General features: G+C 41.8%; 1 protein-coding gene across 3 annotated transcripts in view; it reads right to left on the reverse strand.

The window, feature by feature from the left end:
• Cacna1e (calcium voltage-gated channel subunit alpha1 E) overlaps positions 1 to 15045 on the reverse strand; it is a 309640-nt gene that overhangs the window by 41775 nt on the left and 252820 nt on the right. For all 3 annotated transcript variants that reach the window (XM_052200273.1, XM_052200272.1, XM_052200271.1), the window contains 7 exons: positions 10872 to 10883; positions 8879 to 8975; positions 5779 to 5939; positions 5110 to 5247; positions 4166 to 4367; positions 2506 to 2670; positions 1870 to 1980 (listed from right to left, as the gene is read on the reverse strand). In XM_052200273.1, coding sequence (XP_052056233.1) covers positions 1870 to 1980; positions 2506 to 2670; positions 4166 to 4367; positions 5110 to 5247; positions 5779 to 5939; positions 8879 to 8975; positions 10872 to 10883 — 886 coding nt within the window. The remainder of the gene's footprint in view (positions 1 to 1869; positions 1981 to 2505; positions 2671 to 4165; positions 4368 to 5109; positions 5248 to 5778; positions 5940 to 8878; positions 8976 to 10871; positions 10884 to 15045) is intronic.

The raw sequence follows: 15045 nt of genomic DNA on the forward strand, positions 1-15045 counted from the left end.
TGGAAATTTTGGAATATTCCCTGGCTATTTAATAAACTAGTAGATTATTGTGAACTCTGAGGTCAGATAGACCAAGATCAAACTCCTTTATCTGTCTTTCACTAACTCTGAACAAAGTCTTAATCTTTCCTGAGTTATAATTCACCTATAAAAAAGGACCACAGTTGTTACACAGAAAAAATTGGGTGTAGAAAGCATTGGATGGATATTTACTGAGTGGCCCAATTTCCTCTTTTCTTTCCATTTTATTTACACCCACTTTCTAATTCTACATTTTATTGTATAACTTTTACACATCTTATGAACTTCTGTTTTTTTGTTTTTGTTTTTTTTTAATTTTTCATTTAAAAGGATAATTGCAGAGATGGCAACAATAGCTACCCTGCCTGTTTCTGAGTTATTGAGAAGATATGACTAAACAGTACATGGTGGGCCATTCTGAAAGCCTCAGATGTCAAATCAATGTAACGGTGCTTTTCCTGCTGTGAATGACTCCAGGCCTTGAAGGAAACACAGAAATGAGGGTGGGAAGGAGGCAGGGCTAAAGGCCGAGTCCTCTAGTCAAGCTGTAAGTATGTAGTCAGTATTCACCATAATTAGACACATAATTGGGGCTCAAGTCACAGACGATGTCAACACTAAGACTCATAGAGAAGCTTTCTCCACGTTGGTGCTGGCTTCCTCTCCCCATTTTATTTCACCCTACTTCGGCTGGACTATTTTATGAAGGCATCTTTTATTGATAGAAGTTTCCTTTTACCTTTTTATTTCCTCCAGTCTCAAAACACTCCAAAGGGAGTCAGGAATTCCACAATGCAGCCACTGCAATGGGTTCCTTTCAACTCTCCACCCCAAATAATCAAATTAATGGTTTTATAAAGAGCCAGGAGACTGGAAACAACCTCCACAACCAACACTGACAATTATCAAGCCCAGCCCAGAGTCCCTGTTACAGCTGCTACCAGAACCACTCATTTTGATCTACAGCAGAGGTTCCCTTCTGTGCTAGGAAAGTGATCTGGTCTGAATACACTTACACTAGAAAGGGTAAGTCACACCCTGAATAAGTGTGAAACAGTTGTCAAGTGGGCTTATCTGCACCCCGCAGAACACACAGCACACTCTGAAGCAAGCAGGAGGAGGGAGGGGCTGATTGTGTTTCTAGGACACTGATTCAAAGGCCAGGTTTTGTTAACAGTCTTGGGAACAGATGCAAGAGTTTGTCAAACAATTATAATTACTAGTTGAGGAGAAATTTAAAAAAAAAAAAAGAGCGTATGCCAGAATAATTTCCATTACAATCTCTCTCAAAGCCAATTCCAGAATCCTCACCCACCTACCCCCAAACCCTCAAAGGTACTTGGACATTATAAACATAAGTATTAATTTATTTTAATTGGTAGAAGGTACCCTTCATGACACTTTATGGGCAGAAGACTAATAACTTTAATCTATTATTTGCTGGTTTGAGGCTATGAAAGATATTTTCCCATTCAAATCATACAATTGTATATACAATGAGTAAATAATGACTCATGATTTAATCTAAAGGTAACTAGTTAGATTTAGTTAATCTATTTATTTTATTAATAACTCATCATTTTAATCTATTTCTTTATGTGTCAATTGTAGTTCTAATAAAATCCAATGATGGCCACCCTACTGCTGACAGAATTCAATAGGATCAGAGTAGACTGTTAGATCAGAATGGCGATAAGCAGGTGGCTTCCTTTGCCTATTCTCCTATTCTACTCACATGGCAGCCTGTTTAAACTCACTGTTAGGTGGGCAAGTGGGCAACCCATTCTTGAACAGCAGTAACCTGCATGTACCCCAAAGGAAAAGAAGCTGATGCTGGGACAGACATACCAGGAAGCCAAAAGCGATGACCTTTAGGACACATTCCAGGGAAAACACCATAGTGAAGGCGATGTTCAGGTACTTTAGGGCGAGCTCATAGGTGCAAGGAGCAGAATAGTACTGATAGGAAGGAGAAGAAAGAATAATTCAGTCAAACCCTTAAAACATATGTGTACATGGTGGAATACATATGCCAGGTCTTGCTCTCACCTTGACCTGGTGGAACACTTCAATGCCTGCATATTATATACTGAAACACATACCCATGTGCCACCCAAGGTAGCTTTATAGCAAAATAACCTTCAAACCTAGACGAAAGGTAGCACAACAGAAGCACTTTCCAGAATTAGATGTTTTGCATTTAGCATTAAATATGATCAGGCTCACATTAACTTCAGTACACCTTTAGAGTTCACAATGTCAAAGGTGGAGCCTATTGACATCTTTTGTTCCTGAGAGCCCCTAACTGCTACTCTATTACTCTGCATTTTATTCAATGACCCCACCGCTACCCAGAAATTTGAGGGCTAGGCTACTACACTAGGTAAGATCAAAGAGACTCCTTGATGCAAGAGCAGGTAAATGTGGTAAGTTAGTAAGGTGGACTGATTTCCCAGTCACTGCATAAACGCAATTATTTCTCACCTTCATCATAAGCACGACAGTGTTCAAGGCAATCATGGCCATGATGGTATACTCAAAGGATGGTGAGACTACAAAGTGCCACACACGGTACTGGAAGGTGTGCCTGTTCTGTGGCATGTAGCGGGTAAGAGGTTTGGCACTAATGGCGAAGTCGATGCACGCCCGCTGCGGAAAGTCAAGGTTAGTAGAATTAGAATTATCCTTCCATGGATAGCTAGGAAAGAATAAAAGAATAAAGATAAAAGAGAGAGATACACAGTCATAAAGCAGCAGTAGGGACCATTTGAACCAAACTATAGGCAAGATGTCACCTTATATATCTGGAGGCACCTGGAGGGCATCCTGTCACATGGGTCAAAACTGTCGGTTATTAATATAATCATCTTATAGTACATGTAGCTGAGATTTTAGGTGGAAACTTTCCCCTAGTGCCCATAGTTACAGCTATAAATCCACTGCATAAGAATCCCATGTCTGAAATATGTAGGACCAGAGTGATTTGTGACATCAGATTTGTTTCTGAGTTGTTAATATTTACATAAACATAATGAGATATTTTGAAGACAGGATGCTCAGCTAAGCACAAAATTCATTAATATTTCATATGTGTCTCATCCACATAGCCTAAGGGTAGTTTATATAATATTTTATTAATTTTGTGCATGAAGCAAGGTTTCGTGGTATGGAATTTTCTACTTGCCATATTGTATCATTCAAAAAGTTTTGGATTTGTAAGCATTTAGATTTTTATATTAAAGCTGTTCAACCTGCACCTGCCAATGTATTTCTCTTATAACCTATGGCCATTTCTAATTTAGCTCCCTTTGTTATGAAAACAAATCCAACCATGAAACCAATACCGTTCTAAACCTATGCACATGCTGGAGGAGCACATAAGAAAACATGTGCCCCATCCCTGGAAACACAGATGCCATGAGCAAGGGAGGCGAGCAAATGCTGGAACTCTGGCACATAGCTTTCTCTTCTAGGCTATTGCATATAAGGGTAGAAATAAGTTTATTTTTTGTGCATATTTTTATGCTTTGTCTGTATGTGTGATATGTGCATGTGAGTGTATGGGTGTGCATGTCTGTGCACACATGTGTTGGTCAGAGAAGGACATGGCATCTTCTTCTATTGCATTATTGCCCTGAACTAGGCCCTTTCACTGAACCAGAAGCTCATCATGAAGGTTAAGCTGACTGGCCAGGAAGCTCTCAGGATTTACCTGTATATGTTTCCCTGTTGGGGCTATAGGCACATGCAGCCATGCCCAGCTTTTGAACAAAATAAAAAGTTGTGAGTGTGCCCTATACTATAATTCACATGCAAAGATTAGAGGACAACTTGTAGGAGGTGGTGTTCTCCTATCAGGTGGGCCCTGGAGACTGAGCTCAGATCATCAGGCTTGGCAGCAGGTTCTTTTAGCCACCGAACTATCTCAGCAGCCCAGCTTTTTATGTGGATGCTGAGGATTCAAACTTGGGTCTTTGTACTTTCAGAAAAAGTGTTCTTACCCTCAGAGTCCCACATCCAAGACCGCAGAGCTTTAAAGCTATCGTAAAGTTAGAAAATGCAGTCTCTCCCTCTAAGCACGCTAGTCCTTATTCTTTTCTGATGCTCTCCCTGCTGCATCTTACTCTAGTCTATCCATTATTACCTCATTCTTCTCCAGGCTACACTCCTCCATCATCTTGTCCCCTTGCTCCTGGAAGGTGATGATAATGAGAGCCACGAAGATATTGACAAAGAAGAAAGGGAAGACCACAAAGTAGACCACATAAAAGATGGACATCTCCATGCGGTTGCTGCGACTTGGGCCTCTGTCCTCCTCAGTCACATCTACAGAGTGCTGCAGAACCCTGGGAGGACCAAAAGAGAGGGTACAGATGATAGATGGCATCTGTGGCTTGGTCAGGAGATGGGTCACCTTTTGTAGTTCTTGATATGACTTCTCTTTTTCCATTCCTCCACTGATCTGGAGTTACCATAACAACGTTCAAAAAGAAAAAGTACTACTGCCACTTGAAGCCTACTTTCCATGGCATTCAGCTCCTAGGCAACAGATTGATATCCTCTTTTAGTTAGGTTGTCATGTTCAATACCAACAGACTTGTAGTGCCACTTGCCTTTCTCCCACCAACTAATGGTGTCTTCCTTGTTGCTAAGTCTTTTAAACAAATCAGCCTCTTGCTGTGGACAGCATAAGAGTCTGCATTCTTCTAAAGGCTCTAGGGTCAGACAGCATCTCCATTGTCTGCCAGATCCCTCCATCCTTAAGTTCTCAAGTATAGGGCCAACCTTAAGAATAAATCCGTTTAAAACAGCCCTCACGGATTCTACGGAGGGATAGAAAGTTGTAAAAACTCATTTAAAAAAGAGTTTCAGATATTTTCCTGACTTTGTCTTCTCCTTCTCCATCTTTGTCTGAAGGGTTTTTATTTTTCCTCTTTTTCTTGCCTTTCTCGCCTACTCATAACCACTTACTTTGCCTGGTAGAAGAACAAAGGCTTAGCCTTGTTCATCTTGAATCAGCTTTTGAAGGCACCCACACAGTACCATCTCAGCCTGCAAGACACAGACCAAGCCTACCCCGTCACTTACTGAGGCCACCCTTCCCCTGTGGAGACGGTGAAGAGGGTCAGCAGGGCCCAGATGATGTTGTCATAGTGGAATTCATGACGCTTCCATTCCCGGCCCTTCACCTCCATCTTGTTTTTCTCATGGTCTACATAGTTGCCTCTGAAACCAAAATAGAAATGAAATAGTGCCTTTAAGGCGAGAGTGCGTGGAACAGTCAGCCATTCTTATATGCTTTAAGAATGTCAGGGTAACAGTGACAAACACAGAAAAGGAAGGGCAAGTTTTATTAAGTACCAACATGGAATAAAATTGGTTCTTGGTGCCCAACAGATGTAGGATGAATTCTGATACCACTAGGGCTAACCCTTTGTTAGGCTAACCCTTTGTTAAATTGGACAACTTAAAATTTGAGTGTCATCTTCTATACTTCTAAAATGTAAATAAAACTCCTTTCAGTAGATCATCAGAAAGGCTTAAAACTTAAGGGTTGAGGCAAAGTGTCTCTTACCGTATCTGATACAGTAAAGGAATTCAACAAATGTTTATTTGTTTTATAATTCTTCCTGTTTTATAATGCAATGGGAAAGGGGACGGAGTTAAGAGAGAAAGGAAACCGAGTCTATATGGAGGGTAGAGAGGGGTTTGCCAGGACACCCTTAGCAACGAGAGGTGCACGGCAGTGGCTCTTACATGCACTCCTTCTCTGTGTCCTTGGAACTGTCGGTGCAATAAAAGAACTTTCCTTTGAATAGCTGAACAGCGATAACAGCAAAGATGAACATGAAGAGCTTGTAGACAATGAGTATGTTGAAGACATTCTTCAAGGAGGTCACCACGCAGTCAAACACAGCCTGTGGACAGCAGCAAAGGCTTTTGTGTCATTCCTGTGACTCTTATGCCCACACCACCACCCAACAGATTGAGAAGCTGTCCCCAGGAGCTCTCTGCCCTCTAAGCAGGGATATGCACAGGGTTAAGAGCCGACTTTCAGGCTGGTCCTGGTGGCACAGACCTGCCCTGGAAGAAGACACCTTCTCTAAATCTTAAAGTAAATATAAAACATGAAGCTTAAACAAGATGGCATAAAGTAATGGAAGGGTTTCTTGGTGGAGGCAATCAGGATAAAACCCAGAAATGTAATGCTGGGGGGGGGGGGACTTTGTACATTATTTAGACCACTTTCCCCATTAAACAGCTTCTTCCTTACCTTTAACCTATTGTTGACAGATTTATTTACATACTGATTATGGACCATCCTCTCTTTTCCCTTTCTAAATGGATCAAAGGACTATCACATGCTACTACCTTTGTTGACGTCAGTATTTTATCATAAATTCATATATTAGCTCCAACTATATCAAGCTCTATCATTTCTCACTGCTGCCCTCTGGTTGAGCTCTCATTGGCTTCTAGAGGGAGGTCAACAGCCACTCCAGGACAGATTGGGGTTTCTCTGTGTTGTGATAAGACTGAGTGGATAGAAACAGGGGTTTCTGCTTGCATACAAAAACAGAGGGTCTCCAGAGACCTCCCATCTAAGGCCTACTTCTTAAGGAGTTCCATGAGAGTTTGACACATTTCAGGCCATTTTTTTTTAGGTTATTTCCTGGGCTTTGGAGTTTAGCTGCTCACTGGAGAGTCTGGTCTCACAAGGGTACTGCGTTTGTGTGATTGCTGCTTCACAGGGCTGGGTATTGTATATGTGGATCAATTAACACTGCAGGGAAGGTGAGCGACACTCAGACTTGTGGAAGGATTAGAGCCACTTATGTCATTTCGTGTCTGGCTCCGTTTGCTTGTTCGCAAAGAGAGGAGCCAGTGCTCCCCAGTTTAGAAGAAAGACTGCAAGCCAGAGCCACCTTCTTCGGGGGTGAACTGCTCTCATCAGGCTGCTGCACATTCCTCTGTTCCCATGGGAACCTGTGCTGCTGTTCACATTGGGAGCCCCAGATGGGACACACAGGAGTGGTGATTGATAGGCCCAAGCTAGTGGCTGGCTAGTGGGAGGGGGGGTCAGGGAGATCTGACATGGTAGAATGTCATGATCCAGGAGGGGAAGAAGGAAAGCAAAGGAGGAAGCCCCTACCTTTAAAGACCAAGTTGCCCCTGGGAATCTACATGGTATGAGATAAAATTATGTCACAGCCAGTCTGGACCTTTTAGAAGTGACCTTTCCATTCCTTCTTCCTGCTCCTCCCCTTCCCTTCTCTCCACTCCTCCCCTTCCCTTCCCTTCCCTTCCCCCTTTTCCTACCCTCCACTTCCTTTCCTTCCCTTCCCCTTCCCTTCTGTTCCCTCTCCTACCTTACCCTACCCTACCCAACCCTACCCAGTTCTGCTTCCTCTCTGCAGATCACAGGCTGGAAGGGGAAGTAATGATCTGAGACCAGGATGGTTGTAGGTTGTCCTTGGAACAGATGACATACACTATCAATTAGGAGAACGTGGGAAATGATGAGGATTCTCAACAGCAGGAAAAATAAGCTCAGAGCTTTGTCTTCCACGGCATGAATAAGGACAGTAGTCGCTCTCCCAGAGCAACTGTTGGGATTTTGGCTAGGGACCACTCATGTGAGCTCTCTTGTCTATACTACAAATGTAGAGTATACAGATTTCCATTTTCTGGGTGCAAGAAATTCTAAGACTAGGTATTCTGCTCTGAGTCACTCCAAAGTCCTTGAGCTGGACCTAGCATTCATGCAGGTTCTTTTTCCGGTCCAGTCCCTACACTATGGTCTTTAGAGTCACCTGCTTATCAGGTTTAAGAGCCAGAGTTCAGCCTCCTCTCTCAAGACTCTGGCTCTGTGATGCTGATATGGATAAACATGTGCATTTTAGGAAGCGTTTCAGTGTTCAGACATGGGTGGTCTATGGCCACTCTTTGAAAAGTTCTGTGCTAGGCTCGTGGATGCTGCAAATGGATAATGAAATCTGATTCCTGGGAAGCATCCTTGTATATCTCAGAAGGATGGGGCTGGGGCTAGGGCTGGGGCTGAGACTGGGGCTCACTCTACTGGCTGGGTAGTTTCAACTACTAGATTCATTTTGTGAGGATCTGCACTGGAAGCTGGGGGACTTCAAAAATTCAAGACAGGAAGGAGCTTTTCTTCCATGGAGCTTCAGATTCTATTAACTACAATATATGGAGTGGAAAGGAGAGAAGGATGAGCTCAGTAGGGTGCCAAGATTGAATGGAGAACAAGCCCTGTGAGGCAGAAGGGGTACTGGACAAGAGAGTGGGGGTTGGGGGAATCATATGGATAAGATACCTATTTTTGTCCAGGTGATGGCAATAGGAAGTTTATCCCAGGTAACTCACTTCTCCATTTCTTTTCTGCTTCTGCCATAAATAGACTGTGTGTCCTTAGGTTACCTGTTTATATCTCAAAAGTATGAAATATTTGTGTACTATGATACTTTTCTAAAATTATGACTGAAGAATTATCCAACCTACCCTAGCATTCAACCACCAATGACTTCTGCTTTAATGACACAGGATGTTCCAAGACAAAGCCATACAGTCTGTTTCCTGGATGACAGGCCACTCCAGGGAGTATAAAACTAACTGTGTCTGGACTGAAGAAGGAGACTCTCACCTACAAGTCTCCTGGGACATTGGTTATTTTTCTTTGGAACAAAGAACATGGCTTCAATAGATGAAAAAAAAATCAGTCCCCAAGAGAGAAAAGGGGGATATTCTAAGAATTGATTATGCAAAGGCTAGCCAGCGGTAGCTAAAGGGAGAAGATGGAAGAAGGGTATTGGATGGGAAAAAACTCTGGAAACATTACCTTTAGCTTGGGCAAGCGCTTGATGGTTTTCAGTGGTCGCAGAACTCGAAGTACCCTCAGAGACTTGATAGTCTTGATATCTCGCCCCTTGTTGGTTCTGTAGAGAGAGGACCCCAGGGAGCCATTTGGAAAGGAGATAAACAAACGTGGCAGCCACACTATTGCATTAATAAAAACAGAATAAATGCAGAGAAGAGAGTAGACAAGAGGCCAAAAACCAGGTTGGTGTAGAGCTTATTAGGGACAATCCAAAGATGCGTCAGTAGTCTCAAACCACTCTCTAGTTGTACATATGTACATATCAATATGTGTATGCCCATATATGTGTGTGTGTGTGTGTGTGTGTGTGCTCACAGCTGTTCAACTTATGGTTTCACAACTTTAGATGGTACAATAGCGAATTGTATTCAATAGAAACCATGTCAAATTGGGATATTCCCCCACAGTCTAATAGTATACAGAGAGAAACTCTCTTGCAAGGCTAGGCAGTCAGTGGTACTAGTCACCCATAAAATCATGAGGGTAAGGGATTAATACTCTGCAGTATTAATAATATTCTGTTAAGTTGGTAGGATGCCCGTGACTAATAACTACATTTTCTATTTAAGGCATTTTCAATTTTCATTATATTTACTCAGATGTGAGCATATAAAAAAGGGAATGTCTATGTATACACATAGAGGAACACATAGGCACATACAGGCTTCCGTGTACATATATTAATAATTGCTTCATGTCTCTAGTGGTCAGTTTAATGCAATATAATACCAAATGCTAAATAGAAAAGGAATAACATCAACTAAATATCATGACCAGAGGTCCACTGTGGATCTCCACTGAGCCTAGTTCAGTCCTTTCCCATAGCAGGATTTTAAGATATTCATTGGCTGGAAAGGGAGAACATGTCTTATTGGGGAACTTGATCCAGCAGTCTCGGCTTGTTATTCTCACAGCTCATCAGTGTGGGGAGAACACAGTAAAGACGGGTGGGGAACACAACACTCTCGCTGTGCTAGGCTGCCACCTCAGAGAAAGCATGTGCGTAGGCATCTTGCCAGAACCATGGCCCACACTCCAATTATGTGGGGCCAGCCCTTCCCTGCATTCATTTCCACTTCAGAAACTCTGTACCTAGCATGGGCTTCAGAGAACTACTCAGTTGGGGGGGGGGCGGTCAAAGTTGTAAGCCACACCCACCTTTCTCCTGATCTTATGGGTAATGATACTTGTTATGCAGCATCTCAAAAATGTTTGCTCTTCATGAAGAGCTCTTTCTTCCCTGCTCATCCCCTGAGATCTTTGTATTCAACTCAAATAAATACAACTTGTAAAACATATACATGCTGGGAAATAAGACTCTAAATAGTGAGACCAGCTTGCCTCTTTCCTCACACTGACCCAGATTATTATGATGTTAACACTCACTGGAGAGGAGACCCAAGAACACCTGATAGAGATCACCTGATTTTGCATGCAACTGGCCCTGCTATGTCCAGCCTCAGATAGGGAAGTCATAGTTTTCTTTTTGTAAGAGGCATAAAGTCAATGAATCGAACCCTTCATGTTGACTTCATACCAGTATCATTCTAAGCTCTCGTGTCAAAGGTGATGACCTACATGTCATTTTGAAAGATAACCTAAATACCTATATTTTAGTATGGAATTTCACATCTAAAAGCTCTGGAATATTTAATAAATTATTTTGCCTTTTAAGCACATCTACCTAAAATATGTAAGAGAAACATATAGGCCACATCCTACCCAACCAACAGGAATGGTCACTTCCCAAGAAGGCTTGGAAACTGCTCAGTTTTAAGCTTTTGGCACTCAATGGAAAGAGGCCCATTCATAGAAACTCAACATTCCTTTCTAAGGGAGTTAGCTCCATCTCTTCCAATTTCTCTCCAGTTTCTCCCTCCTCCCACCTAGGTCCCTAAACCTTCTACTTAAAAAACAAAACAAAGCAAAACAAACAAACAAAAATCATAGTTACCCCAAAGCGTTCCTATGGTGCATTCAGCCAGGAAGCAGGAAGGGAAAAGATGGAGAAAAAAGATAGTTAGAACACCTCAGGGAGGAGAAGCCCTCATAGCCATGCCATGCTATGGAGCAGAGGATCATGGGATCCTGGCCACAGCCTTGTCAAATCCACAGGGCTTTTGAAAGGAAGGAAAGCACACCATATGCTCCACAAGCCCTTTTCCACCCACAGTGCAAACATTTTTTTTGAAAGCACTAGCAGCCCGGGGAACCAAATAACCCTATTAAAAATGGGGTACAGATCTAAACAAAGAATTTTCACCTGAAGAAATTCGGATGGCCGAGAGGCACCTTAAGAAGTGCTCAACATCATTAGTCATTAGGGAAATGCAAATCAAAACAACCCTGAGATTTCACCTCACACCAGTCAGAATGGCTAAGGTTAAAAACTCAGGAGACTGCAGGTGTTGGTGAGGATGTGGAGAAAGAGGAACACTCCTCCACTGCTGGTGGGGTTGTAAGATGGTACAACCACTTTGGAAATCAGTCTGGCGGTTCCTCAGAAAACTGGACATGACACTTCCAGAGGACCCTGCTATACCTCTCCTGGGCATATACCCAAAGGATTCCCCAGCATGCAATAAAGACACATGCTCCATTATGTTCATAGCAGCCTTATTTATAATAGCCAGAAGCTGGAAAGAACCCAGATGTCCCTCAAAGGAGGAATGGATACAGAAAATGTGGTATATTTACACAATGGAATACTACTCAGCAATTAAAAACAATGATTCATGAAATTTTTAGGCAAATGGTTGGATCTGGAAAATATCATCCTAAGTGAGGCAACCCAATCACAAAATAATACATATGGAATGCAATCTCTGATAAGTGGATATTAATTAGCCGGGAAGCTCTGAATGCCCAAGGCACAATTAGCATAACAAATGACTCCCATGAAGAAGTAAGGAGAGGGTCCTGATCCTGGAAAGGCTTGATCTAGCATTGGAGGGGAATATAAGGACAGAGAAAAAGGAGGGAGGTGATTGGAGAATGAGCGGAGAGAAGAAGGTTTATGGGACATATGGGGAGGGGGGAACTGGGAAAGAGGAAATCATTTGGAATGTAAACAAAGAATATAGAAAATAAAAATATATAATTAAAAAAAAAAAGAAAGCACTAGTAGGCCTTGCATTCAAAGGTAACTTGGTCGGTACTATCTTCCAAGGGTTAGGTTTAATGACACTTTCCTAAACGTAAACTTTCATTTTTTACTTCCTTAGGAATCTTAAGACAAAATATGCTTCTGGTTACTTTATAAGAGCCAAGCAGGAGGAATGGTGCCTGGCCTGTGTTAGATACTCTCAGAAAAGGCATTTCAAGTGACAGGGGCATTGAATAGCTTCACCTGAAGTGGGATGATGTAAGGATAATCAGACAGGGGCATCCTGTGATATCGTTCCAAAACTCAGAAACCAACATCACTAAATTGCACGTCAAGGTGTTATTGAAGATCTGCTTTTCCTGCAATTAGATGAAAAGCTTCCAACTTTTAGAAAAATAAAAACTATCTCTGTTTCAGCACTGAGACAAATGCTCTTACCATCCTCCAAAAGTTGAGGTATCTGAGAATTAAATTGGAGGCTTATAACCTGAAATATTTAATGTGAAAAATTCTAAATGATCAGAGAACAGAAATGCCTTGAGGCACAACTCATATGTGAGTAAATCATCCTTTCATTTCTCCGTATATGATAACAAGCATCTATGAAACCCTCAGTCCTTGACAGACCTTATTTCTACTGGAACAAATGATCTGGCTAATCCTTTGGGAGATTAGCCAATCTGGTAGAGAAGACAGACCTCATAACTTCTTGGCCGTTTGGCTAAGATCAAGTGTGAGAAGACAAACCTCAATCCAGAAAGCACACAATGGAAGTAATGATGGTAACTGCTGTGGAGAGATGAAATCATGTGGTCTGATAATTCATCAATACAGCAATACAGGTCTCTTTTCTTCAGGTGGTATTTTCTTGAGAATATCCAAAGATGTGAGGACAACATAGCAGATGGACATATGGACAGGTAATCTAGGAGCATAGTCCTCTTGGTTTTACCTTCTGTTTAACCCTGGCTCCCAACCCAGAGGCCTTTATATCCAATAGCACCTGAAAGGTTCTGAGAGCTCATAAAAGCTATCTCGTGCAAGCATGACCAACATTTCCTGCTTCTTCCACATAGATAAGACACAAAATTTATCACCCTGCACAAAATTCAAGTCCAAGTAGATCAAAGACCTTAATAAAAACAAGATACATTAATTCTGAAAGAAGAGAAAATGGGAAATAGCTCTGATTGCATTGGTACAGGAGACAACTTCCTGAACAAAACACCAACAGTTCAGGCACCAAGATAAACCATTAACAAATGGGACAACCAAACAAGTGAAAGATCTATACGACAAGAACTTCAGGTCTCTAAAGAAGGAAATCGAAGAAGACCTCAGAAAATGGAGAAATCTTCCATGCTCGTGGATTGGCAGGATTAATATAGTTAAAATGGCCATCTTGCCAAAAGTGATCTACAGATTCAACGCAATCCCCATCAAAATCCCAACTCAGTTCTTCACAGAGTTAGACAAAGCAATTCTCAAATTCATCTGGAATAACAAAAAATCCAGGATAGCTAAAACTATTCTCAACAACAAAAGAAATTCTGGGGGAATCAGTATCCCTGACTTCAAGCAATACTACAGAGCAATAGTGTTAAAAACTGCATGGTATTGACACAGTGACAGACAGGAGGACCAATGGAATAGAATTGAAGATCCAGAAATGAATCCATACATCTATGATCATTTGATCTTCGACAAAAGAGCTGAAAACATCCAGTGGAAAAAAGATAGCCTTTTCAACAAATGGTGCTGGTTCAATTGGAGGTCAGCATGCAGAAGAATGTGAATTGATCCATTCTTATCTCCATGTACTAAACTTCACTCCAAGTGGATCAAGGACCTCCATGTAAAACCAGACACACTGAAACTAATAGAAAAGAAACTGGGGAAGACCCTTGAGGACATGGGCACAGGGGAAAAGTTCCTGAACAGATCACCAATAGCTTATGCTCTAAGATCAAGAATTGACAAATGGGACCTCATAAAATTACAAAGTTTCTGTAAGGCAAAGGACACTGTTAAAAGGACAAAACGGCAACCAACAAATTGGGAAAGGATATTCACCAACCCTATATCTGATAGAGGGCTAATATCCAATGTATACAAAGAACTCAAGAAGTTAGACCCCAGGGAACCAAATAACCCTATTTAAAAATGGGGTACAGATCTAAACAAAGAATTTTCACCTGAAGAAATTCGGATGGCCAAGAGGCACCTTAAGAAGTGCTCAACATCATTAGACATTAGGGAAATGCAAATCAAAACAACCCTGAGATTTCACCTTATACCAGTTAGAATGGCTATGGTCAAAAACTCAGGAGACAGCAGGTGTTGGTGAGGATGTGGAGAAAGAGGAACACTCCTCCACTGCTGGTGGGGCTGTAAGATGGTACAACCATTTTGGAAATCAGTCTGGCGGCTCCTCAGAAAACTGGACATGACACTTCCAGAGGACCCTGCTATACCTCTCCTGGGCTTATACCCAAAGGATTCCCCAGCATGCAATAAAGACACATGCTCCATTATGTTCATAGCAGCCTTATTTATAATAGCCAGAAGCTGGAAAGAACCCAGATGTCCCTCAAAGGAGGAATGGATACAGAAAATGTGGTATATTTACACACTGGAATACTACTCAGCAATTAGAAACAATGAATTCACAAAATTTTTAGGCAAATGGTTGGATCTGGAAAATATCATCCTAAGTGAGGTAACCCAATCACAAAAGAATACACATGGAATGCAATCTCTGATAAGTGGATATTAATTAGCCCAGAAGCCCTGAATACCCAAGGCACAAATCGCATAACAAATGACTCCCATGAAGAAGTATGGAGAGGGTCCTGATCCTGGAAAGGATTGATCTAGCATTGGAGGGGAATATAAGGACAGAGAAAAAGGAGGGAGGTGATTGGAGAATGGATGGAGAGAAGAAGGCTTATGGGACATATGGGGAGGGGGATCCGGGAAAGGGGAAATCATTTGGAATGTAAACAAAGAGTATAGAAAATAA

Source organism: Apodemus sylvaticus, chromosome 12, assembly GCF_947179515.1.
Source record: "Apodemus sylvaticus chromosome 12, mApoSyl1.1, whole genome shotgun sequence".
Taxonomy (NCBI): Eukaryota; Metazoa; Chordata; class Mammalia; order Rodentia; family Muridae; genus Apodemus; species Apodemus sylvaticus.